This window comes from Simochromis diagramma, unplaced genomic scaffold, assembly GCF_900408965.1.
Source record: "Simochromis diagramma unplaced genomic scaffold, fSimDia1.1 OVJJ01000079.1, whole genome shotgun sequence".
NCBI lineage: Eukaryota > Metazoa > Chordata > Actinopteri > Cichliformes > Cichlidae > Simochromis > Simochromis diagramma.
In genome coordinates, this window is record NW_024387075.1 from 4840037 (window position 1) to 4865838 (window position 25802).

The 25802-nt window shown below is 42.4% G+C and overlaps 1 protein-coding gene across 12 annotated transcripts in view; it reads right to left on the minus strand.

Moving 5' to 3' along the window:
* Window positions 1-19520: 19520 nt before the first annotated feature.
* The window catches only part of LOC120742352 (transducin-like enhancer protein 3-B), a 29448-nt gene continuing 23166 nt past the window's right edge, over window positions 19521-25802 (minus strand). For all 12 annotated transcript variants that reach the window (XM_040045627.1, XM_040045635.1, XM_040045630.1 and 9 more), the window contains 7 exons: window positions 25606-25682; window positions 25237-25486; window positions 24103-24350; window positions 23825-23972; window positions 23495-23645; window positions 21476-21552; window positions 19521-20984 (listed from right to left, as the gene is read on the minus strand). In XM_040045627.1, the coding sequence (XP_039901561.1) occupies window positions 20877-20984; window positions 21476-21552; window positions 23495-23645; window positions 23825-23972; window positions 24103-24350; window positions 25237-25486; window positions 25606-25682 (1059 nt within the window). In that variant the 3' untranslated portion in view covers window positions 19521-20876. The remainder of the gene's footprint in view (window positions 20985-21475; window positions 21553-23494; window positions 23646-23824; window positions 23973-24102; window positions 24351-25236; window positions 25487-25605; window positions 25683-25802) is intronic.

Here is a 25802-nt window from a genome sequence, read left to right on the forward strand (position 1 = left end):
CACTGGGCTGGAGCGACAGAAAGAGGGTTACCAGTCACCCACCCATCCATGCTTGAAGCCTCTGGAGGAAAGAGGAAAAAAAGAGAAGGAGCCTAAAGTAAACAGAAGAGAACAAATGAGCTCTGTGACGGCTCAGCAAGCACTGCCTCCCTCCTTGCCTGTCTGAATGCCCATTCTTTGTTGATAGCTGAATAGGGGGCTAAATATCCCTTGAAATCAGAGCCAGAGCTACCTCTCTGGATGATATATTCTGAGGCTGAAACTATTCATATGCAAAAAGCAGCTGGGTTAGGATTGGTTCTATACCCTAGTGGGTCGGCGTGCTATAATGGACATCGCATTTAAGATTAGAGGATGAGTAATGGGGCAAAATCTAAGCTTCTCATCCTCAGTTAGCCTGTGGAGCCTTAGATTCTCCTTTTCAGGTTTTAGCATTGTGTGCTTACTCACGCTGGTTTGACAAGATCTCGTTTCTTCTTGGTGGGAGGAGACCAGATGGTGTCCCATGAACTGGTGTTTAGCGTTGCAGCAGGAAGAAGGGTTTGTGGTGAGAGTAATGCTTAGTTACAGTTCACTGAAGGATTAGCGTGTTTGTGTGCGAGAGTGTGTTTGATGAGGACACAGCTATGTGTGTGTGCGAGCTGTGGCAACTCATTCATTAAGGCGTAAATCACCGACTAATGCCCTCTATATTCCCAAGTGGGTTGCACGCTCAGAGCACAGGCATACTATCTGTGGTGACTTTGGTGTGAAGTGGAAAGCCACCAGACGGTTCTGCTCTCTCAAGGCTATAGTTACCAAAAGCTCAGCCTCCCAAACAGCCATTTTATTCTGAGTTTACACATTAAGGTGGATCAATCCGGAAAATACTGTTTACATGTGAAAATGATTTCCATCCAAACCAGCATTTCCAGGTTGTTTTCATCAAGCGTTCTGGCCACAAGAGTCAACAAAATGGCTCATCTCCTTTTTCATTTTGGCAAAGAAATTATAATCATCCAGTGCAACGCTTTGACGTCAATGTGAGCCCTGTCAAAAATTAGGCAAAAAATCATCATTTGGCCGTTTCAGAAAGAGAAGGGGGGGGGGGGGGTTCTGTCTATGAAATAGCAGCAGACTACCAAACGGAAAACTCATAATATCCTCAGCTTGGTAGTTGTCATGGAAAAAAAAGAGCCATGCCATTTTCTCCAGCCTTGAAGCCTTCTTGAATGACACTCGACAGTTTGCATAAGAGCAGTCAGAACATTGGCTTTTGTCTGCAGCAGAAATGAGGGCAATTACCTGTGCCTCTTATAATGCTCTCCATCTTCTGTAATCTTGCTGTAGAGAGGCTGAAAGGAAAATATGAAGGGTTACTTAAGCACATCCAAACTCCATCACGACATGAAGCAGTTTTCTGTTTGGTCGCGGCAGATTAATGGAGATCAAGGTGAATCCTCAGCTGAGGATTTAAACATTGATGTGTCCCTTTCTTTCCTCTTTGGCTGCCTGCGGAAATTGTTTCATAGGCTGGTGTTGTTAAAGCACTGACCTGTAGTCATTTGTATAGGATAGGGTTAGGGTTGTGTAGCTGCTGCAAACGGTAAATGTGCAAAAGTGTTTGCGGTCCAAAAAAATCCTTCACAGGATTTGCTAGCAGTCATTGATAGTTTTGAAAAAGTGCTTCACAATCTGAGCGCTGTAAATATTAGTCTTTGTACTGCGTGCATGCTGCAATTACAGTGGGGCAGTGCTATTAGCTTATGTACATGGAACATCTGAAACAAAAGCCTTCCTTGTACAGCAGGTTTGTCCTCCATCCATCAACTCCTCCAAACAATAACACATATACAAAACATGCCTGAGACCAGACAATGTGTCATTCAGCCTGCACAGAAACTGAAATCAGTTGATTGTAGCACAAATGTTTGATGTTTTCTTTCTTTCTACCTGCCTGCTGTACAGATAACATCAGAAGATAAAGAACCTTTGTAATGCAAGTAACAACATAACTGTAGCTGTGATGTAACTGCTGAATTTAGTAAAGAAGAATGTCATGTGTAACGGGTTACGCCCAACCCTGCTAACGGAGCATGAACTGTGCAAACATCTGCTCAGACAGCATGCTAGCACCAAGCTAGCAAAGAACCCAGAGTGATGTTACGGGTGAGTGCATGCTGACCTTGGCCCTGCAGCCAGAGCCTTTTTTTAACCGCTAAACAAGACAGTATGAGGAGTCGCGCTTGTATGGTTGTAGCCTTGTTTTTTACCTTTACAGCAGAATCACAGTAGTGAGCTTCGACGCCTCTTTGGAACAATTTGAACTTTGCTTTGTGTTGTTTCCTTTATGAACACTAAACAGCCTATTATTTATGTCCTCATTAGGATAGGGATTAGTGCCACTGTGGGACTGTAGCCTAAGGTTTATATAGTCAATTGGTAATTATACTATTAAACGTAAAAGTACTGCATCAAGTAGTGTGACAAATTACTTTGTCTGGAGCATAATTAAATAACATAATGCGTTACTTTTTAAATAAGTAATAAGTCATGTTGACTTTTTGAGCATGGACCCCAACACTGTCTCTCATATTAAAGTCAGAAGTTTTACTGACAAGTCCATCCACTCTAACCTCCTCTGTCTCCCGACATTCACTCCATATTATATCACTTGGCCTTTGCTCCTGTCATACTACTACGCACGGCTCTGTCACTAGAATAAAAACACACAGTAGCTTACAAAAGCTTTATGCACTAAACACAAAGCAACAACTAAACAACAAAGGGCCAATAAGTTGCCATTTGTAGTCACCACACTTTTCCTTCGAAACAGCACCAGCTCATCTGTGTATGCTTGTTTTTCATGGTACTTTGATGCCAAGTTTTTTCTCTGAGAACTTGCTACAGTACTTCCACTGATTTGGAATCTCCCACTGGCTCTACATGTATTCCCAGAATGACTCCATGGTCTTCATATCCGGACTCTGTGGGGGCCACGGGGCTGCTTATTCTTTGTTTTGCTAAAAAAAAAAAAAAGCTTTATGATTTTGGTTACATGTGTAAAGTTACTGAATTCTTTCTGCAGTATTTCTGGTGGAACTGCAGGATGAACAAGAATCTGAATATCTTCAGCTTTGAGAAAGTACCCTGTGTTTTTTGGAGGGGAGACTTCTTGAGAAGTCTTGTGATGAAACTTGATCATATCCCTTTTTTGCATTGTGACTAGGTACAGCAACACATCGCTGGCACAACAATTATTCACCTGCCTTATAGAGAATGTGCTTCCAAAGATCCAACTTCAGCAGTAGAGATTGACCATGAAATGAAACATGACAGCAACTGTCTGGGCAGGCTGTATGTTTGAGAACTTCTGCTACTAAAGAATAATGGAGGCCAAAATTGCAGTTTTCCACAAGGTTGGAATAAAGTTAGTTTGCTAATCATTGATATCTTCAGTAGCAATAACCCTGTATTGCTTCTTATTTCTTCTGCCACTGAAGTCACGACCTCTAGACCTGTGTGCTATCAGTTTCGAAGTTGGTCGCGCTGATTCAGGAGTTCTAGATGTCTGCGCCTCAAGCACTCTACCACCACTCATGGGATAAAGTTGGAACTGAGCCGCTTTTTAGCTCTAATAAAGTAGGACTGGGGGCACCTATGCCAAAAGGAAGAACCGATTACCTTTGATTTAATTATAAGGTATCATAATCCTTGAGCATACAACCACAGTAAACACAATATAGGTCTTTAACTATATTGTGTTGCCAAGTTGTTTGGGGATTATCCTTTTTGTCTTAACACTAAACAAAGTCTGTTATAAATCTAAAGTCCACTGTCTTTTTGTATGAGAGGAAAGATTATTAATCAAGTTTCTGCTGGATAAATGACAAACTGTAAGAACCTGAGGCACATTTGAGACAAATCAACAGTGAATCCGGACTTATCCATGCAGTCGAAAGAAGCTTGTGAAAATCCAGAAGCCTGCAGATCATGAGGTGCTTGATGTCCTGTCGTGTAGGTTAGTAACGAGTGAATTATTGAGGATAAATTCCAGGAAGATGTGTCGACAAGGGACGTGCCATCTCATTAAAAATCCACTTATTTGATTCATCGCTGTGAAAGTCATAGAGAAAGGCTTAGAGATTTGTCGAGTAGAGAGCCACCCTAACACCCACACACACACACGAACACACAGCACGTACACACATACATGAATTGCTTTATTTGGTGACGCACACACAGATACTCCCTCATGCTTTGCTTCTCCGTGACACACACAGACACACAAAACCCTTTTTCACTCTTCCTGAGGACAATAGCTGTGCAGCGAGGTGAGACTGCAAGAGGAAAAGCATTTATCCTAGCGGAGTAGTGCTGATGACCCTCCCTGCTGGCTCTTCTCCTGCTCTCTCTTGCTCTCTTTCTCCCTCCGGGCTTACACAGGAAGCTTTTGTGTCAGCTGGATAGAGTCGGGGTTGGTGGTGGTGGGGATGCGGGGCTTGCAGCGGGCGGACCGCTGTCACACCACACACAGCTTTTTCAGGACATAGGCTGTACTTTTGACATGTGTCTACTGACATTACCCATGATGCTGCCCCTCCTCTCCCTCCACCCCGCGGCTAGGTTGTCTCCTCGCCTCACAGGGGTAATGGTGTGTGAGACAGGTCGAGAGAGGGAGAGGGAATATGCTGTGTCTGTGAGTGTGTGTGTGACAGGGATAAACTCAGGCTCAGAAACATGGCAGAGAGTGGATGTGCTTGTGTTTCTGCTGTTCCTGAAATTGCCAGTTTGCATGTTAGCATGTGGCAGTTTCTTTCACGAGCACAGCTAATAGCGTGTTTTAGTGCTTACTTGAACGCTTAGAAATGCCCCGATTTCTCCAAGAATCTCTGTGAATTCTTTTGCTTTTAAGTCGCAGCAGCATTTCCTTCATTTCTGAAAATGGTTGAGGAGATATAACAGGCGCACTTGTTACTTAAACAGCTAGCTCCATTGCCGAGGCGCTAGCTGTAAGCTTCTCGGCCCACAACCGGAGTAAAACTGGCTCATATTTTCTCCTGCAATCTCATCATCACGTCACCATAGAGATAAAGATTTTTCTCTTTGATGACTACAAATTCAGTTATATGTTAAACATGCTGGACGTGGTCAATAAAGCCCTGCTTCCAAAACCAGGCGCCTGAGCATCATCCCTCGCTTTTCAAACGAGGTCTAATATCTCCGTTTTGCTGTTGTTCCTGCATCATCATAACAGTGCTGGCCCAGGCTCGACATTGTAACAGACCACTCATGTTGTCTGAGCCTTCAGCTAGCGTTAGCCAAGACGTTGGCTATTGCTATTAAAAATGATCGAAACTAACATGAATAAATTTGGCTAACAGCAAAACTAGCTTGATAATATATTCATTATATTGCATAAATCGGTAAGGAAAACACTTGAAATGCTTACCATTTGTTCCAGAAGAGAAATTTATGTAAACAAAAGGATTTTTTTTTTTTTCACCACATTGCAAAGCTTTGACATCACAAATACGTGATTGGCCAGTTACGATGTTGGTCTTGGACAAACATGATTATGATGTGGCAAGAACAACACCAAGAGAGGGATGCATTTATACAATCTATACAAATCTCATCACCTCTATTAAGCTAAAGATTTGCCTGAGTAAGTTAGGTTGGTTAAACACAAACTGTGGCTTGTGCAGCTGTCCACTCATAAGGTTTTTTGAATTTTCTCAGGAATCGTGGCGGTTTTAACACTCGCTGGAAGATAAGCATTCAACGCAACAGCATCCAACCTTGCCAGGCTTGGTTATCAGCACCAGAGTTGGCTGATTATGTGACTGATCTCACAGATTAAACCGAGTTTTCAAAGTAGCAATGCATTCAGTGTGGTCCTGCGTCCGCTGCTTTGGATTGGTGTTGGTCGCAGCCTCCCTCCCTTCGCTCTGCCGCCCCACTGACAGCCACACTGAATGGGTAGTTTCCCCTTTCGCCTCTCACTTTGCATAAAGCCCATAGAAATCCCAGGAACAGGCTCCCAGTCATTTGCCTGTCACATTAACTTGGCACCTCACTTTCCTCTGGCTCTTTAACCACTGTGACCCACCCAAACAAATGACCTGTTCATTCAGCACAAAGCCCCCTCCCCTCCCCGTCAGCCTTCCGGCCTCAATTCGCTTCTCTTCTAACCTCTTGTAACCTTCCCTTCAGCCTTCGTTTCCCTTGTTCTCTTCTAGCAGTTACTTCAGTACTTAAAAGTAATTAATTATGTTTTATTCGCGTAGATTTTATGACAGCTAACTCACTTTATTTTTAAACTCCAGTCCAGTGCAGTGAAAGGTGGTAAATAAACCCCATTCACCTGAAGAACACACGCAAACTCCATATAAATCAAAGATCAAAGCATAGTTTTAAAGATGTTCCTGCATTTTTTTGTCATTTTCTTTCAAAAATGTCCTTTTTAACAACTTATATGCAGAAAAGCTCGGAGAAGTTTTCTAACTGGTTACACCAGAATGATACCATGTATAACTACTACAAAGGCAGATATATTTACCACCTTCCAGTAAATACACAAAGCTTACTGGGTTTAATGAGAGGCCGACACGGCATGCAACAGCTACTGCTGTTTGGAGAAACGACGAGTGCAGGTGCAGGGCGGACTGAGGAAGCTTGTGTGTGTTCACACCGCGTTCACTTTATTTACTTGGAATGCAATGAGTGAGTGTGTTTGTCAGTTGTGCGTTAAGGTCAAGCTTTTCTGATATATCAGTGGTCACACAGGCCAAGTAAACACCGAGGACAGACGGCCACTGTGCTCAGTCGCAGCTCACTCTCTCACACACACAGACACACCGCTGTAGTGATTAATTGTAGTGATTATGGAGGGTCGAGGTGTATACATGGAGGCAGTGGGGCAGTGGGCCCTATCTGTTGGATCACACAGTTGCTGTTGCCACGAAGAAAAAGTCCATTAGAGGGACAAATGCGGTCTGTTTCACACGAAATCAAGGTCGCCGTCGTCATCTTCAAGCGACATGAACACACACTGTAACACCTGTGTCTGACTCCTCCCTCATCATAAGCTTTTACCTTCATTTATGTTGGAGGATACTTTAAGGGCCGGCTCATTGTCGAGGAGAGATCAACCTTTTGTTCTTTTGTGTGCATCTGTTAAAATGTGATCTTTTTGTTTTCTATAAATAAGTTGTTACTGATCACAAAAATCCATCACTTCATCAGACGTGTTCCCTCTCAAAGAGACTTCAGCAGCTCATTTTTCATTATGCTTAATGAACCAACTCATCTAGTTTTGGATGAATGTGATTAAAATAATTTTAACTATTTACAATAACAGCTGGCAGTGAAGATTTAGACCAGATGTGTCAAACATAAGACCCCAGGGCCACAATTTTTGGACTTTTATCTGTGTTTTCATGGGTTTTACAGCTTTTCCTGCTCACAAAGACTCTCCAGCATGCTCATTCATACTACACCAATTAATTAATTAATATACAAACAATAAATAAATGACAATAAACAATAATGACAGAAAAGTTCCTGTTTTTCAGCATCCACCCCTCGATGTAAAATGAGTAGGGCGTCCCTGATTTAGACATATGCAGTCAGTTTCCAGTAATCAATGTGTCATCTTCTAGTTTGCCAAGTGCGTACAGTCATGCGTGTGCGTTTGACAGAACTGTGAAGGCCTGTGAAAAACATGATCGTAGTTTGTAGAGCCACCTTCAGCAGCAGTAACTTACACTAATTCTTTCCTGCGTGATTTTATCAGTGTCTCACATCAGCGTCACACTTTTCTTTACAACATTGTTTTAGTCCATTGAGGTTTGTGGGCATCTGTTTATGCATAGTTCTCTTCAGGTTGCTCCACAGCATTTCAATCAGTCTGAGATCTACACTTTAACTGGGTCACTGGAACATCTCGATTCTTATCTTTTTCCTCTTGTCATAGAAAAGTTGTTTTGCTCAGGATCATTGTCCTGTTACATAACCTAGTTTCAGGCCACATTTCAACATTTGACACGTGGCCTGACATTTGACTCGAGAATACTTTGTTACACAGAGGAGTTCATGGTCGACTCAGTGACTCCAAGGTATCCAGGTCTTGTGACTGCAAAACGACCCCAAATCATTACCCATCCACCACCGTGCTGGAAATGCTTGTGTGAACTGTGCAGGCGCCGTGCATTATGATCAGACATTGGCCTCAACTGCCCAGAGGACATTGTTCCAGAAGTCTTGTAGTTTGTTCACATGCAACTGCTCACCTAAGCCATGCTCCCATGTTCATTTATAGAGAAGACGCTTTCTCCTAGTAACCCATGCTCGTTTAATCTTTTTCTAATTGTATTTTCAAAAGCCAAACATGCGAACTGAGGCCTGTAGAGTCTGAGATGTTTTTTGCAGTTTCTCTGAACATTATGTGGTCTGACCTTGGAGTGAATATGAAGGAATGTCCACACCTAAACACACACCTAAATGGCAGAAAACTGCCAAAACTTGTGATTTTATTGAGGTGCTCAAACTTGCTTATAATGAGCTAATTAACGGGGTCTGATTAGCAGCACCAGGCTGCTACTTACCCCCTTAATTTCTATGGAAACTGTTCAAAGGACTGCAGAGAGTCATGTGAAAACTTTTTTTTCCACATGACTGTACATTTAGACATATACGTAGTGACTATGAAAGACTACAATGTTGATCTTGTGGCATACAGACGAGTTTTGTTGAGCTGAGCTCTGGCTGGGACTGTGAACTCTACTGCAAGCGAATTAAGTTGTCTCAGCTAATCCAGTTTATTAAATGTAATATATTAGCTACATTAAAATTTGGTGTTTTCTTTAAATACGTATGGTTGACAGAAATAAGAGTTATATACACACACAGGTAAAGCTGTTGCTTGTGTAAACTAGAGCTGAAACGATAATTAGCCGACTGGCAGAAAATTAATTGGGTGCTGTTTTAATAAATGGCTGATTTCAGTCATTTTTTTCCAGTAAGCATGCCAAATATTTACAGCTTGCACCCCATTAATGTTGATATTTTCTAGTCCAGTCAATCAACAGAGAGAAAATTGGCAGATATAATGTTTAGTTGCTGCTGTGGACATAAAGAAACATGTTTATGTGACGGATGTTGTGTTTCAGGCTCCCGATCGGTGTGAGCTCCTGTTTTGGTCTCCTCCTGCTGCTGTAATAACTACTGAATTAATATTCACCGGTGCGCATCATGAACCGGTGCTGTAGGTAAAGAGCAGCCTGTGCTTTCAGTGCTGAGGCTGAACAACACAAAAGTGATACAAAGCTGCAATTTTGCAGGTTGTTTGCAAATGGATTTCTCTGCAGCCCTTTCACAAAACACCGAGTAATTTGATCAAGTGTTAATATGAAAAATATTGCTTGTGATAATGTGAACCTGACAGTTATTTGTAGTAAAGTGTTCTTGTTGTATTTTTTTTTTTTATATACGGTAATGAGGAGTCTCCCTCTGAGTTTCTCTTAAGTGGCACTTTTGTCCTGTGATCCTAATTATCTCTGAGGACCTCCTTATTAGGAGGAAAGAAGTTTATAATCATGTTCAATTAGTGCTCCTTCACATTTTATCTGAGCCCTTCCACTGTGCTAATGACTTATTTGTACCAATTATTTGCTTTGCTGAGCTTGTTAACCCCCGCATTCACCTTGGCAGTTAAAGCGATTGCTATGAGGAGTGCTTTAGCGTTTCCCTTTTACAGGCCTTATGAAATGAAAAACTGGGTCCTCCGTGGGTCTGTGAGCTGCTTTTTTCTTACCATAGGTCACAAAATGCACGACAAACCACAAAGTACTACAGACATCATAACTTAACGATCTGTCACAGTTGCGTGTCAGCTGAGACGCTGGTTTGAGCTCCAATCTGGTTGAAGCCAGATTGTTTTCCCATCCTGGAAAAAAGTCCTGGAAACAGTATGGATAAAAAGTTTAATGGACATTTTAATCCAGTGTAGTGAAGTTTTCAATATGTTAAATCAGTTTATTGCAGCAGACGAGTGATGGTCGTCTCATATCTGAAGTATAGCCTGGTTTATATGTTATTGTTGTTGATTTTAAAGGCACGTGCCTTCGTTTTTAAGCATAATATTCAGCATATAAAAAGGGTGAGAGGATTCACGGTGGATTTCTTATTTTTTGCACTGTTGGTCAGATGTAAACTGAGAGGTTTTGAAAAAGCAGTGAGTCTATAGCCTCAGCTGAAAGATATTGAGCTATCGAGTCATTATTTCTTGCTTTTGGGTGTCAGTCATGCATTATGAAATGCATCTCTCTCACACCCGTGCAAGCACACATTATTTTTTTTCTCGTTCTTCACTCATATTAATAGAGATTGGTGTGCAAGAACTAATCAACACCCCCCAAAACAACGGTCTGAGCTGCCGTTATTAAGAAAAATGGTGTCCGGCAGACAGGGACAGATGACAGAAACCCAAAGTTAATGACTAATTAATTATCACACAAAATGTGATTAACTATCAGTATGTCAAACTTGAACAGAAGACAGCATTCACTTCAAGATGGTTCCACAAAGTGGGTACACTTAGTAGACTCATTAAAGTCAGCGTTGTATACAAAGGGTTAAGTGGTCTCAGCAGAACATGTAACAGAAACCACATAAAACTAAGAACTAAACTCAGTGTGCTCAAGTTTGATAAGCGGGGATGGACGGACGGATGGATGGATTTATTTATTATATGTACTCTGTGCATGTCTGAAAATCAGAGAAGAAAGAAGAAAAGTTTTCTCAAAGTTATGGAAACCCATTGGCCAAATAAATTAACCAGCATCCTCTCTGGTTCAGAAGTCAAACAAATAAACAAAGAACAGAACATGCCCTTCATCTTTGTTTTTTCACCTCCTCGTAATGAGAGGGTGGAGTGTGGAGGGTTACTCATGTTTGAGTTAAAAGTCAAGTTTTGCTTTGTGTGCTTTATGAAGCCTTCTGTTGAACCTCCTGTTGAATCATTGTTGAAGAAATATTGTTTCTGAAATAATTACCAAAAGTGACTAAATGTGCCGCATGTTAATTTGTGGATGCTGGTGCGTCTCACTTTTTCCACTGAAGGGGAAAGATGAAGTGCCGCTTCAATGAACATGACAAAAATAGACCAGAATCTGTTAAATGAAATTGAAAAAGCAGCCTTGGATTCATCAAGAATGACACATTCATACCAGATAGGTTGAGGCCCGGGTTAACAACAGCCGCCACCCTGTTGACCAGTGGAAAGTGTGTTAAATGGACTAGTTCTTTTCTGTTCTAATTGAGCACTCAAAGTGCTTCAACGTGTATCCAGGGATCAAACCACTAACCTTCCAATTAGTAGATGACCTGCTCTACCTCCTGAGCTACAGGCATATATAACTGCTATCCCCAGGCAGTTTCATGTCCGAGTGCTAACAGGCCTGACCCTGCTTAGCTTCCAAAATCAGACAATAGTGGGTGTGCTCGGGTTGGTGTGGTTGATCATAAGCCAAGTTTACAGTACCTGGTATTCACAGGCGGCCTCCCATGCAAGTATTAAACCAGGCCCAACCCTGTTATGCTTCCGAGATCAGACCCCAATCAGCTGCTATTGGGCGAAGACAGAGGAGGAGGAGAGGGGAAAGGCATGTTTAAAGGCAGGAAGACAGAAGTACATGTATGAGTGTGGAGGTGACTGCAGGGGCTGACTGGTAACAGGAGACCAGAGAGAAGATTCATGGAAGTATTGAAGAAGCAGAAGGTTGGCGTGACAAGGAAACAGAAAACTGAACACGAGCATCATTGCAAAGATCTGTTGAATTTCATTACGTTGTGACATGTTTTTGGGGGGCAGGGGGGTTGCCTGCCCGTGTATAAAGTCTGGCTGCTGTTAGCTTGCTGCAGGATGGCCTCTTCAACTGTTTTGTTTTCTATTTGCCTGAAAAGCTTTCAAAGCCTCCTCCAGTCCCTCCCGGGCAAAGAAAATTTTGGAAAATCCAGTTTGAGTACTGCTCTCGCTAGTCTCTGTGATCAAAGATCAAGGGAAAGGCTTCTATAACAGTAAAAGCATTGAATTATACATAACAATATGAAAACTCAATGCACGCACACACACAAAGCCCTCCTCTAATTTGAGGCGCTGATCCTGAGTGGGCTCTTGTGTCCTGCAGAGACTGATGAAAGCTTCTCATCTTAAGGACAGGTCAGAAGATGGAGCGAGGGCTGAATGCTTTCAAAGGGACTCAAATGACCTCTGAGAGCTGAAGCACCAGCGCTCTCTGCCTCTACACAACCTCCCTTTAATCTCACTCTGCTCTCTGCCAGCACTTGGTTATCCCAGTGAGTGAAAGAGAAAAGAGAGAGCCTCTTGTTTTTATCTGTTGTCTCATACTCCGAGTTTTTCTTCAGGCTACTTGGTTCAGCCCAATCGATGTGCTCATAGGAGCTGCCATCGTAGGAGAGCAGACGTGAAGATAGAGAAAAGAGAGCCGTGCAGGCATGTAACTGCTGAAGAGATAGGATGGGGGAAAAGGAGGTGGTGGAAGTGGTAGATGAAAACATAAAAGGCTGTCTCGGTGAGGAAGGAGAGATGGAAAGGAGAGAAAAGGGCTCATCATTTTGCTCTCCATTTCATCTCACGGTGCTATAAAAGAGAGATGAAATCAGAAGGCTGTCAGGTAAAGAGGAGTAAAACCTTTGCCTCCCGCTGAAATGGACCGAGGAGAGAAATGGGGAGGAGAGAGGCAGAGCAACCTGCATCAGTTCTCCTTCACAGGAAAAGCTCTCGACTGTCAAGAGAACAAAACACCTTGCATCAGGCAGAGCCTTTCAGAGTGGTTAGAAGCCTTTACTGGCGCACAGTCAGCTTTTAGCACAGATTGAAGGGAAGTCTTTTTTATGAATTGAGAGAAAAAGTCTTTAATGGATTTTTTTTTTTAGGTAAGATATCGAAAATCTATGCCGACAACAAAATGTAAAGAAAAACAGAAATATGAAATGACATCCAGGCTGTTCTCATTTCTCATACATCTCTGAAATAAAACAGCTAATGAAATCACACTAGGGTGGATGTCGAGGTTAAAAAAATATCTAAGTGAAGGTTGACTGGACCTGTGTGTGGATACATTATGTGGATACTAGACCCCGATCATGAGAATTTATTTCTATTTGATTCAGTGTGCCTCTCTTTACATTTGGTGCAGAACAGGCCGCTAATCGAAGATCGTGGGCAGGAAGGAGGGTTAGTGAGCATCCTTCTGCAAACTCATTCTCATCAAAAATCAAATCAGTAACAACAAATCTGAAACTTTAGATCAAGGCTCGGGAGTTCATTTTCTTAAGGGGTCACATGGCAAACTGGGACTGTTGTGGAGCGCCATGCCAATAAGCTTATGCGGCCCTCCTCAACAGTCCTAGTTTGCCATATGACCCCTTGGGAAAATAAATTGCCCATCCATACTTTGGACATGGAGGATCTTATACTCTCACAGCTTGTTGCACTGCTTTTCTGTGTCAGTATAAGAGCAAGAAATCCTTTAATAATAATAATGGATTGCATTTATATAGCGCTTTTCGGGGCCCTCAAAGCGCTTTACAATTCCAGTATTCATTCACTCTCACATTCACACACTGGTGGAGGCAAGCTACAGTTGTAGCCACAGCTGCCCTGGGGCAGACTGACAGAAGCGAGGCTGCCATATCGTGCCATCGGCCCCTCTGGCCATCACCAGTTGGTGGTAGGTGAAGTTTCTTGCCCAAGGACACAACGACCGAGACTGTCCGACCTTCCAGTTACAGGACAAACTGCCAACTCTTTGAGCCACGATCGCCCATATTTAGTATTAAATATAGATAGACAGTAATCACATCGTCTTAATTAAAGCTGTTCCTTTACTTTTTAATTGCGTAGTAGTGTGGTTAATTTCTCAATTGCAACAAACTGATTTTAGTTGTCAGTCAATTTCAGTTCTCTGTGGTGTACCCCAAGGCTGCATTCTAGGCCCCATTCTCTTCCCTCTAGTCATTCTATGCTGATGATATGTGGCTGTACATATGCTTAAAATATGTGATGTGCACACATTTAAATCAGCTCTGTAAATACTCATCTTGACCTTTAAGTTGTCTATCACAATTTGTTTTGTTTGTTTTGTCTTTTGTTTGTTTCATTTTTAGGGGGAATTTCACTTGCCTTAAATTATCTGCTTTTTGGACATTTATGCTTATGTGTAGGAGTCAGAGCTCTTTCTAGAAATGAAAATTAAATGTTTGAGAGTGTGTGAGCAGTTGTTTAATTGTGAGGGGTTTTATCAGTCACTTCAGCCTAACTGAGCAGCCTAACTGAGCTTCATATTTCCATTGGTGAGCAAGCGGGATCCTTTTATTGTGAAAAACTAACAGGAAATATGTTTACCTTTCATGATAATAAACTCCACTAGCTTGATGATAAACCTTGCTTAGAGAAAGGCTTTCACTGAACATCACTCACAGTGGAGCAATAGATTTTCACTAATTGCAGCCATTTGTGGCAAAATTACCGCTACACCCTCAACTGCAGGAAAACCCTCCAGTTACCACAACTAAACCACAAAAGAGATGCTGAATGTACAAACCAGATTCCAAAAAAGTTGGGACACTAAACAAATTGTGAATAAAAACTGAATGCAACGATGTGGAGATGGCAAATGTCAATATTTTATTCAGAATAGAACATAAATCACGGAACAAAAGTTGAAACTGAGAAAATTTATCATTTTAAGGGAAAAATATGGTGATTCAAAATGTCATGGTGTCAACAAATCCCAAAAAAGTTGGGACAAGGCCATTTTCACCACTGTGTGGCATCTCCCCTTCTTCTTACAACACTCAACAGACGTCTGGGGACCGAGGACACCAGTTTCTCAAGTTTAGAAATAGGAATGCTCTCCATTCTTGTCTAATACAGGCCTCTAACTGTTCAATCATCTTGGGCCTTCTTTGTCGCACCTTCCTCTTTATGATGCGCCAAATGTTCTCTATAGGTGAAAGATCTGAACTGCAGACTGGCCATTTCAGTACCCGGATCCTTCTCCTACGCAGCCATGATGTTGTGATTGATGCAGAATGTGGTCTGGCATTATCTTGTTGAAAAATGCAGGGTCTTCCCTGAAAGAGATGACGTCTGGATGGGAGCATATGTTGTTCTAGAACCTGAATATATTTTTCTGCATTGATGGTGCCTTTCGAGACATGCAAGCTGCCCATGCCACACGCACTCATGCAACCCCATACCATCAGAGATGCAGGCTTCTGAACTGAGCGTTGATAACAACTTGAGTTGTCCTTGTCCTCTTGGGTCCGGATGACATGGCGTCCCACATTTCTAAAAGGAACTTTGAATCGTGACTCGTCTGACCACAGAACAGTCTTCCATTTTGCCACACTCCATTTTAAATGATCCCTGGCCCAGTGAAAACGCCTGAGCTTGTGGATCTTGCTTAGAAATGGCTTCTTCTTTGCACTGTTAAGTTTCAGCTGGCAACGGCGGATGGCACGGTGGATTGTGTTCACTGACAATGGTTTCTGGAAGTATTCCTGAGCCCATTCTGTGATTTCCTTTACAGTAGCATTCCTGTTTGTGGTGCAGTGTCGTTTAAGGGCCCGGAGATCACGGGCATCCAGTATGGGTTTACACCCTTGACCCTTACGCACAGAGATTGTTCCAGATTCTCTGAATCTTCGGATGATGTTATGCACAGTTGATGATGATAATTGCAAAGTCTTTGCAATTTTTCGCTGGGTAACACCTTTCTGATATTGCTCCACTATCTTTCTGCGCAACATTGTGGGAATTGGTGATCCTCTACCCATCATGGCTTCTGAGAGACACTGCCACTCTGAGAAGCTCTTTTTATACCCAATCTTGTTGCCAATTAACCTAATTAGTGTTAATTGGTCTTCCAGCTCTTCGTTATGCTCAAATTTACTTTTTCCAGCCTCTTATTGCTACTTGTCCCAACTTTTTTGGGATTTGTTGACACCGTGTAATTTTGAATCAACATATTTTTCCCTTGAAATGATACATTTTCTCGGATTAAACTTTTGATCTGTCATCTACGTTCTATTCTGAATAAAATATTGACATTTGCCATCTCCACATCATTGCATTCAGTTTTTATTCACAATTTGTTTAGTGTCCCAACTTCTTTGCAATCCGGTTTGTAAATGATGTTGCCAGTTACAGTCATGACAGTCCACAATCCTCACCAACTACCTCCCAGCATGTGTGTGTTACACCCAGCAATTAATGTAACATTTACAGATTGCACAAAATACTGCCAAAGACAGTCACTTTTCATATTATGCAGAAGGTTACGCGAGGTTAGCTTCAGGTCCTTGAGCTGGTAATTGATGTGGAAGTATCTGTACAAAATATGTCCATGTATGCATGAGCTCAGCCATATGCACAGCGCCTTCAGCCCACACGCGCAGCTAAAATCACCCCATATTGCATCCCTAAGCACCCCGTCTCCCCCTTCTCTCACATGCACAGTCAGAAATCACAGCCTTACAGCCAGCACCCCCACAAAAGTGAAAATGAATGTACTCGCCACCTGTGGTGGGAGCAGAACAAGAGAGTGGGAGAGGAAGAAAGAGAGGAGAAAAAGAAAAGACATGGCAAGTGTTCATGGCAGTGAGTCAGTACAACAGGATTCAGACGCTGACATTAATAGTATGTATCACGAATCATCTCCTGTGGCCTGTACTTGATAAAAATGCGTAATGAAAAAAAAAAAGAGAAAAGTTGCAGTTTGACAGTCTATATAGCTGTTGGTGTTTGCGTGATATTCATATGTGAGACATTTTATCCAGAAATGCTGCCCAACAATGATTTCAGATATCAGCACAAAGCCACAAATTCCCAGAGTAGCTTGTCTTTTTCTTAGGTGTGTGTGTGTGTGTGGGAGTGTGTGAAATGCGAGTGCGACTGAATGTGTCTCTGCTGGCTGTGTGATTCATGTGAAGCCACCGACTAGTCACTCTCTAGCCGTGCGTGTACGTGCATGTCTGTGCATGTGTGTGGTTTGGTGAGCCACACTGATCCAAAGCTCCATGTCTCATCCCTCCCACCATTACTCCTGTCAGCAGGCCCGAAACCACAAACCATCCTGTCTGGAAACAAAGCCATTAAGTCACAACAACCGTCTCTGTCTCTCCCACGCCCTTTGCTTCAGTTCACAAGTCCTCGCTCCACCGCACTCCACCGTTTCATATCAAAGTGTGCGCCGACAATCATATTCAAAGGAACAACCGACACTGAACTGTTTCTGTGAGCAAAAATTACACCTGCAGTAATCACTGCACATCTCTATAAACTTGTGTACTTCTGATTTTTTCTTTGCACAGCGCGGAAGAAGAACAACCGAGCTGTTTCTATTAGCCGATGATTAATGAGCAACGTCAACTGTTTTTCCTGACAGCAAAGGAAAAATTGAGGTGTTTCTTTATCCTTTGCCTTAAGTAAAAAATCATAATAATATATAACAAGTGGTATATTTTAAAATCAGGAAAACATTGCAGAATTTCAGATGGCAACCGAATCTTTAAAAAAAACAAAAACAGATAACTGATGTGATATGAAAGCTGTCCTGTATCTGTCGTCATGGCTGCACAGCTCCACCAGTGTGTTAGAGAAGGTGCTCTGCTGCCTGTCCAGTAAGCGGTGCAGAGGATTATCTACTTGTTTAGTGACCTCCTCTCCATCACTGCTTCAAAAGTATCCAGTGTGCAGCCAATCACAGAGCCAGCCTTCCCGATCAGTTTATCCCATTTGCTGGGTGTCACCAGCTCCCATGCTGCCCTCCCAGCAGACCGCAGCAAAGCACCCCCCATTTTGATGCACGTTGAACGGTTTCAGCATCCTTAGGAAGTATGAAATGCTCTTCTTCTAGTATACAGCCTCGTTGCTGGGCTTCCAGTTCAGCCTGTTGTTGATGTTGGTGCTCCTAGACTTGTGCCTCTCCGCCACATCAACATCCTGACCATGTAGTTGTCCTCTTACATCTAAAGTTGATCATCATCTAACTGGTCTCATTTACATTCAAACATAGATGATCGTTTCCAGAGCACTCCACAAAATCATCCGCTGGTGCAGCGTCCTCCTCCAGCCCCACACCAATACATCCAACCACTGCAGAACCGTGTCAGTATTTCTGTAGGTGGCATGAGCTTGTGCTGTGCTGAACGTTTGTCTCATTTGTTTCAGTGCTGAATATCAAAAAAGCATTTTTGTTTGCACTGACAGAGTGTTCAAAGAAGAAACATATAGCATAGGATGTAGTCTTTTCAAGTTTGGATTTTGCAGTAATCAGATTAAATAACATTTTTTGTTATACTTTAGATTATGTTGCTAGCTGCTATATCATTTGCATTCAGTAAGTCAATGTGCCCCTTTATTATTATTATTTATACTTCTAACCACCTTAGTCTGAATGTTAAAAAAAAGAGGGCAGTAACAGCAGTTTCAGCTGAATCAAATGAAAACTGGGTTTGAAACATTAACCCTCTCCAGGCAGACGTTGCAGATTTGCAACAGTTAAGAACTAACAACCTGATTAGCCCACATACATACTTTATGAGTTTTTTTACTCAGAAGTACCACTGCAGGACTTGGTTGTGCATTAGCAACAAAAAACTTAATTTGGGCCTGAGAGGGTTAAACATATTTTGTGATTTTTCATCTATTCACGTCAGGTTTGATGCCTAAGAAGTAGATTTTTGAACATGAAAAAGGGAAGCAGTATTCTCATTATCCACTTCCATGATTTGAACTTGTGGTTGGACTGTATCATTAGAATTACTATTAGACACGCGTTAACTTTCTAATGCCTGAGCTTAAAGATGCTAGAATATTATAATAATTATAATGACGGCTCAGTAGTCCTTTTCCATTAAGTTAGAAATACAGAGTGGACGCTACATACTGACAGGGAAAAAAGGTCTAGAAAAAAAAAAAAGGATCCCAAAAGTAGCCAACGATTATTTTACCAAATCTAAAATTTTAGAAATCAGTTTAAAATGTTTTTTTTTTCTTAAATGTAAAAATAGCATGCTAGTGTTTTCTGGAAGGATCGTTTTCGGCTGAACACAACTTTAAAAACTAATAAGACTCCACAAAGTCCCAGTGAGAAAAGTAACCTTCAGCCCACAGACCTCCATGAAAACCACAATCCACACGAGTTGTTCTTAAACTTGGCCTTTTGTACAGGTAAAGCAAACAAAGCGTACCGAGTTACCTTTGATCAGAGCTACGCCGTTTCCCTGTTTACACTCAGTTTGCTAAGCTAACAGTCTGCGGGTTGTAACATCATATTTATGTAAGAGTGCTATCAGGAAGCAGAATTCCCCAAAATGTCAAAGCATTCCTTTAAAGATCCATCCCCGCGATGCTGGCTTGCGTGTCGGAGCGGTCCTTCACAATGCACGGGTGCTTGTCGGGAACACCTGATGAACACCGTTGGGTCAAACAATATGAAATGGGCCAGTCTAGAAAAACAGTTTTATTGATTTTATTAACAACTGTACATTTCTTTTCAGTGCCGACAGCATTTGCTACATACTTTGGTGTTACTCAGAGGGGACTGGTGCATTTCACCCCATTCATAATTTCTTGTGGGAAATGCTGACAAGAACCAAGAGCACAGTTTGAATTTTACACCACCTTGATTCACTAACTTGAGTTTTTCTGTTGTTTATATTTAAGTGCCATTACCACCTCCTCATTCTTCTTCTTTTTATTATTAACAAGCATCTACAGGCATCGAGCATGTCTGTAGAGACGGACCAATCCGCGCAGTCAGTCGGGTCAAATGTCTGCCTGTCTCCCCGTCACGGCCAAACAAACACGTTCCAGGAATATTGATAAGATACAAAGGGCAGAGTAATTCCAATAGCACAGATTGGACTGTTTGAGTTTGGTCTGTAGCCAGGAAATCAATGGAGCAATTCAACATCCACATTACGTCAAGTTAGCAAAAAGCACATTGTCATTCAGTTTGTGCCCGTCGCTGTGCTTCTGCTGCCAACTGAGGTCCAAGGGTTAGGCTAAGCTTAAATGTTTCCCCATCTCCCTTAAACTAACAAGGTAAAACAAACAGGGGAGAGATAGCACAGACAGAGCAGTACACTTAGTACACTTTAAAAAGAATTTCTATATATATATATGAATGAAATTTACATCCATGTCTTTTCACGAATCATAGTGCACCGTTCGATCCCACAGTAGTCCAAAGCAGCCGAAGCTCCATCTCACACAGAAACCGTGATTTTTTTTTGTCCGGTAAGAGCACTGTGACAAAAAGGCCATTTTTAAAAAAAAAAAATCTACAAGTTTGGTGCTCCTCTGATTTCCAAAAAAAGATCAGCCTGCAGAATGTGCTTTAAGAAAAACAAAGCGCAAAACTGTTAAAAAGTTCTCATGTCCCACTCAAATATCAAACAGAGTGGGAGGGGGAGGAAAAAAAATCACCACAAGTACACCCAGGACATGAAAATATATATATTTTTATAATATATATAAAATGTCTTATTTATTCCAATATGTACACTTTGCACAAGATGTCTGGGGAAGGAGTTTCTCACAATGAAGCGCTGCTTCACCAGGTTACATCCAAATATTCTTGAGGAAAGAAAAAAAACAAAAAAGTGCAACCCAAAAATAAACCCAAAGACAAAAGGACGAAAAAAAGTTCATTTCTTTCCAGTACAAGCATCCTCAGGCCGACAGCGCCTCTGATTTCCACGAGTACACTTTGAGAAATCTGCAGCCCGCAGACGGTTGGTCAGGGAGAAAACTTTAATCTCAGTAGAAGTGCTGAAGCAGAGCGGGAGCCTCTTTCTCTCTAGTAGATGACCTCGTAGACGGTGGCCTTCTTGTCACCGGATCCTGTCACGATGTATTTGTCATCTGCTGAGATGTCGCAGCTCAGGACGGAGGACGACTCCTTCGACTGTGGAAAGAAAAGAAAACAGAATTACCACTGAATATTCCAAGTCATCATTTCTTTTGTGTCAGTTTTCAGGTTCTCAGTCTTGGACTCAATATTTTAACCACAAGGAGAGAAAACTATGTGATTTGTTCAGCACCATGTGGGTACACAGCTGTTTAATTCAGTCAGATTACTCATGAATTAGCTGCCCAACTGTCCTTCAGGAAGAATCGGCTGATATCACATTAGCTCAAGGACAAAATATAAACCAGAAATCTGAACTGGAAAAGCCTCTGCTTGCATTTTAAAATTAAGAAACAAAACTAATGAGTTGTATACAAGTGCAGTGTGAGATTAAAACAATCTGAATTTAGCCATTTTTCCAGCCAAAATTATTCTAGGACCCATCGGCCTCTCTTTGCACTGCAGCTCCAGTTAAAAAGTTTGGACACACTCGCTCCTTCATGTCCAAACCTTCGACTGGAGTTGTGTATTCGTAGTTATCCAGTTACCTGGAATATGCTGGCACCATAAGGAGTCCTCCATGCATTCAGCAGGTTGTCCTTCCCTGTGCTCACAAACCATTTACCTGCAAACACAGAACACACCTCTTTAGAGTACAATCCAATGTGTGTGTGCTGAGAGAGACACACAAACATGGTCACTGCTGTCCTTCAGTCCTGCAATAGAGCTGTGCAGAACACAGCCAACACGTGACTGTAATAACATCATCAATGGCCATAAAAACCTGAAGGGGAAAAATTGCCACTACACCAGCAATCATAAAATGCCCATAATGAAGGAGACTCGCACCACTTCCTCTTAGATAATTATTTTAATCACCCTCTGATTAATTACCCAATTGACTATTTGGCTAATGATTTAATTAGTGACAGCGCAAGCTCTGAAGCAGTGAGCTTTATTTGAATGAACTAGTTCTGTGGCGGCAGAGATATGAGACTGTGCTGTGGGGGGTCTTCGGAGACTAAATGAATATGGACATGTCTAGGAGAAGTGCAGCAGTAAAACCTCATTTGTCTCAGCCTCAAACTGGAAACCAGCTGGTCTGCCTAACAGGCACAGTGATCCTCGCTAAAAAGCATTAACAAATTTCCCTAATGATCCTGTTTGTAAAGTAACTTCTCCCATGTTCACGCGTACAGTCCTCACCCCCTGAAATTCAGACTCAGTCATGTGAGCTGCATAACTGTCACATTTCACTTTTTACAAATAAGCTGCACTCATTAAGAGTTCATAAAAATATTCTGAAAAGCAAACAAACAGCACTTTAATCACATTCAGTCATTTCTGGATTTACACAAATGGTGGTCCTGTTTGTTTTTATAGTACAGAGAGTAGTAACCAGCTGCACAGAGACTGCAAAATCCTGGCCAGGCAGTGTGTAAAGATGTGGTTTCGAGCCCAAGCGGCTGTCAAGACAAGTTAAAGATCTGGAAAAATCCATGTTCACCACATTTAACAGGCAGCCAGTAAGTGGGATGTTAGGTCAGGAGTCCAAATTCTCTCACCAGTACCCCGCAAAAAAACCTATAGAGTAGCAGACTAACCACCAAGCGTCTCTAAATATTTCACATTTTATGCATTTGTTTAACTTTTCAGTTATGTTTTCTTAACATTGCTAATACATGTTAAAGCAAGCATTCCCAAGTTGACTTTTTTTTTTTTATATATAATTCTGGTTGTTGGTACCAAAACCCCGTTATCAGCAATGGTTGCTCATTGTGAATGCAGAATCAATCTAGACCACATCTTCTCATCGACAGGTATGTGATACCTGCCACACACACAAGAAAATTACAATAGCTTAACATATTTTTGTACAAAAAACAAGCCAGTTCCTTTTTTTTTTTTTTTTTTATATATATAAATGAACTGGCTCTGTTTGGGTGCCATGATGGTTCAGTGGTGAAAACTGTCCACTTGAAGAAAGGAAGTTTGCGGTTTGAATCCAACAGTTGTCTTTTCTTTGTGGTGCTTGCGTGCTGTCCAAAGTCCTGCACGCTAGGTCATTTCTAAAGTGGATCTATGATAGCTGAGACAGACTCCATGCCAACGTGACCCTTAACTGGATAAACCATTAAGAGAAAGGATGGAGAGCGCAGCTCACTGGTATTACTCATCCTCTCTGCTGCTATGACTACACTTGCTGCTCTACAGGTACTTATGTTAGAGAGTACACGTCCACTATAAGCCAAGACAAGTATAGTCACCGCATGATTAGCTTTTGTTTGTAGCACAATCATAACATTTCACTATCATCATGTCTGTTTGCCCTGCTTGCTGGTTCTGTTACACGTAGTGAAGCATTGTTGTCATCAGCTCGAGTAGCACACAACTTCATGTACATCCCTCATTTGGTCGTGCCGTCCTTCGTGTAGGAGTATAGGATTCATGCCAAAATCTGGCACCACTCAAACATTAAACACTATAATTGCCAGATAAAAGTGAAATGAAACTTTCTTGCTCACAGGTCTGCAATATATAAACACAGCTCTTCCTCTAGTACTTACCACAGTAGGCGAACTTGAGTGAAAGAACGCAGCTTTCGTGCAGGTGCAGCTGGTACTTGTCAGGCTTGGTGTGGTGGAGCACCTCCACATTACTGCTCTCCATACCCACGGCCAGCCATTCCCCAGTGGGACAGTAGCCCAATGAGAAGATCTGCAACAAGCACAGAGCAGGATCAGCAACAACATCAAAGCAGCCAAGAATCCCCTAACCAGAATCATTAAAACAACCCTTAACTGCTACTTCTAAACTGAATGCCTAAGACATGTCAGAAAGGTTACTCAGTACTATAACTGGATGAACAGAAAAGTTGTTTTCCCACTTTTTGTTACCTGTGAGGTAAAGTCATGCTGCTGGAGCTGTCGCCCTTCCCTCAAATCCCAGGAGCGGACCGTGTTATCGAGTCCTCCGGTCCACAGTTTGGTCCCGTCGTGGGAGATGTCGATACAGCTGGCTCCATCCGTGTGGCCCTGGAACTGCCTGGAACAACAAGATGCCAAAAATTAGACCAGGAATAAAGAAAGTTCTCCATGCAGGTGTCTTATGTTGACGTTTGGCCGTTTTGTTAAATGCAGTGTTTAAAACAAATCCCCTGCTCCAAAGTACTGACCTGACCAGGGTCTGGTTATGGAGGTCCCACACAGCGATGTTTCCATCGGAGCAGCAGGAAAAGCAGACCTTGGCGTCAGGGCTGATAGCCAGTGCGTAGCAAGCTGGGGCAGAGGAAGTGAGCTCAGCCTTTATGCGGGGCGTCTGTGAGGCCAGGTCCCAGATGGTCAGTGTGCTGGCCTCGCCACCCACTATTAGGGTGCGGCCATCAGGCAACAGCTTGCAGGAGCGGATGTAATTGTCTCTGTTCTGGAGCATAAACAAAGACAGGGTATCGCCCCAATCTTAATGACTGGATATAATCTGTGTGTTGTGTTTTTTTTCCTACATGTGAAATATCTGCATAATTAGTGATTTGAAGAAGACACTGTTGCATTTCTGCTGAAAAACAAAGACATCAGCGACACACATCAGTGTATTAATTTAAGGCTTCCTTTTTTTAAACTCAAAAGCAGCTTTTCTTTGACAAGTTTTCACACTGTAGCCGACTCTTGTTTCTGATACAGCGAATATGTGGATGTCAGCGTTAACAAGAGATGCAGAAAGAACGTGTGGGGCTGCAGCTGTTGGCCAGGCTCCGAGAAAGCAAGAAGACAGATCAATAGGACCGTGGGAGCTCTTGGTGGAATTAAAACAGCACCCTGATGACTTTATAAGACCCGATTGCACTCTGGACGAACCTTAAGGGTGTTGGAGGCCAGACGAGTGTAACTGCATGAAGCCACAGTATCAAAATGAGAAACGGGAGGCAGTTGGGAGGAAGTAATGAGCTGGGTAATGGCAGACAGGGTTGGCCAATCAGAACATCATTACTCAGCAGGCTTTTTTTCCCTCCCCCCTCCCCCTCCCCTTACCAAGGATTATTTCAGCACAGCAGTGAGACACTATGCTGAATTATTCACATCTGTGTCTGCTGGGATCAGGAGGAAAGCTACTGGGGGATGTGGGGTCAGGCTACATTTGATGCTTAAGAAAACTCTTAATGAAGTGACCAATCACACAGACTTCATGAAACATGAATGCATTATGTCTGTGCTCTGGTTGGAAGCCTTACAACAGCTAGTCTAATGGCACGCATCTAAATCACATTTCACACTTTCTCCTCCTGAGACTTCTAACGAAATAACAAAGTTACCAGGCAGTCGAGTTGGGACACTGGGCTCTTGCTGCCTGGCTGGCTGATGTCCCAGATCTTGACACAACCCTTGCCGCCGGTGTAGACGTGACGTGTGGGATTGCTGATGGTGACGGCGCACACCACTTCCCCGTGGCTGAGTGTGTTGATCTGGCGAGCGTGCCGTGGGATGCCTGGCCCTATCAGTGCATCTGGAGGGAAGGGCACGGGCTGCATCTGACCATCTGCACTTACGTGAAAAGAATAGGCTCTGCAGAACAGAGAGGAATGGAAAAGCTCATCAGAAGTTCAAGCAATCCATTAAATGCAAATCTAGTTTAAACACAAAACCTTTGGGTTGTAAGTAAGAAAGAAAAATTAAATACTCACGGTTTTCCTCCAGAAATGGAAGTGAGGCTGGCTGGCAGCCCAGAGGCTCTCATGTGAGGATGTGGGTCGAAGCCCGCCTGCATGAACAAAACGGCGGAACAGTTAGCAAACAACCTGCAAAGATAAATCAGGCTAAGCTAACATTCGGATTGCAGCCTTGCTTTAGGTGCTTACGCCTCGGGGAACCCTTGTACCAT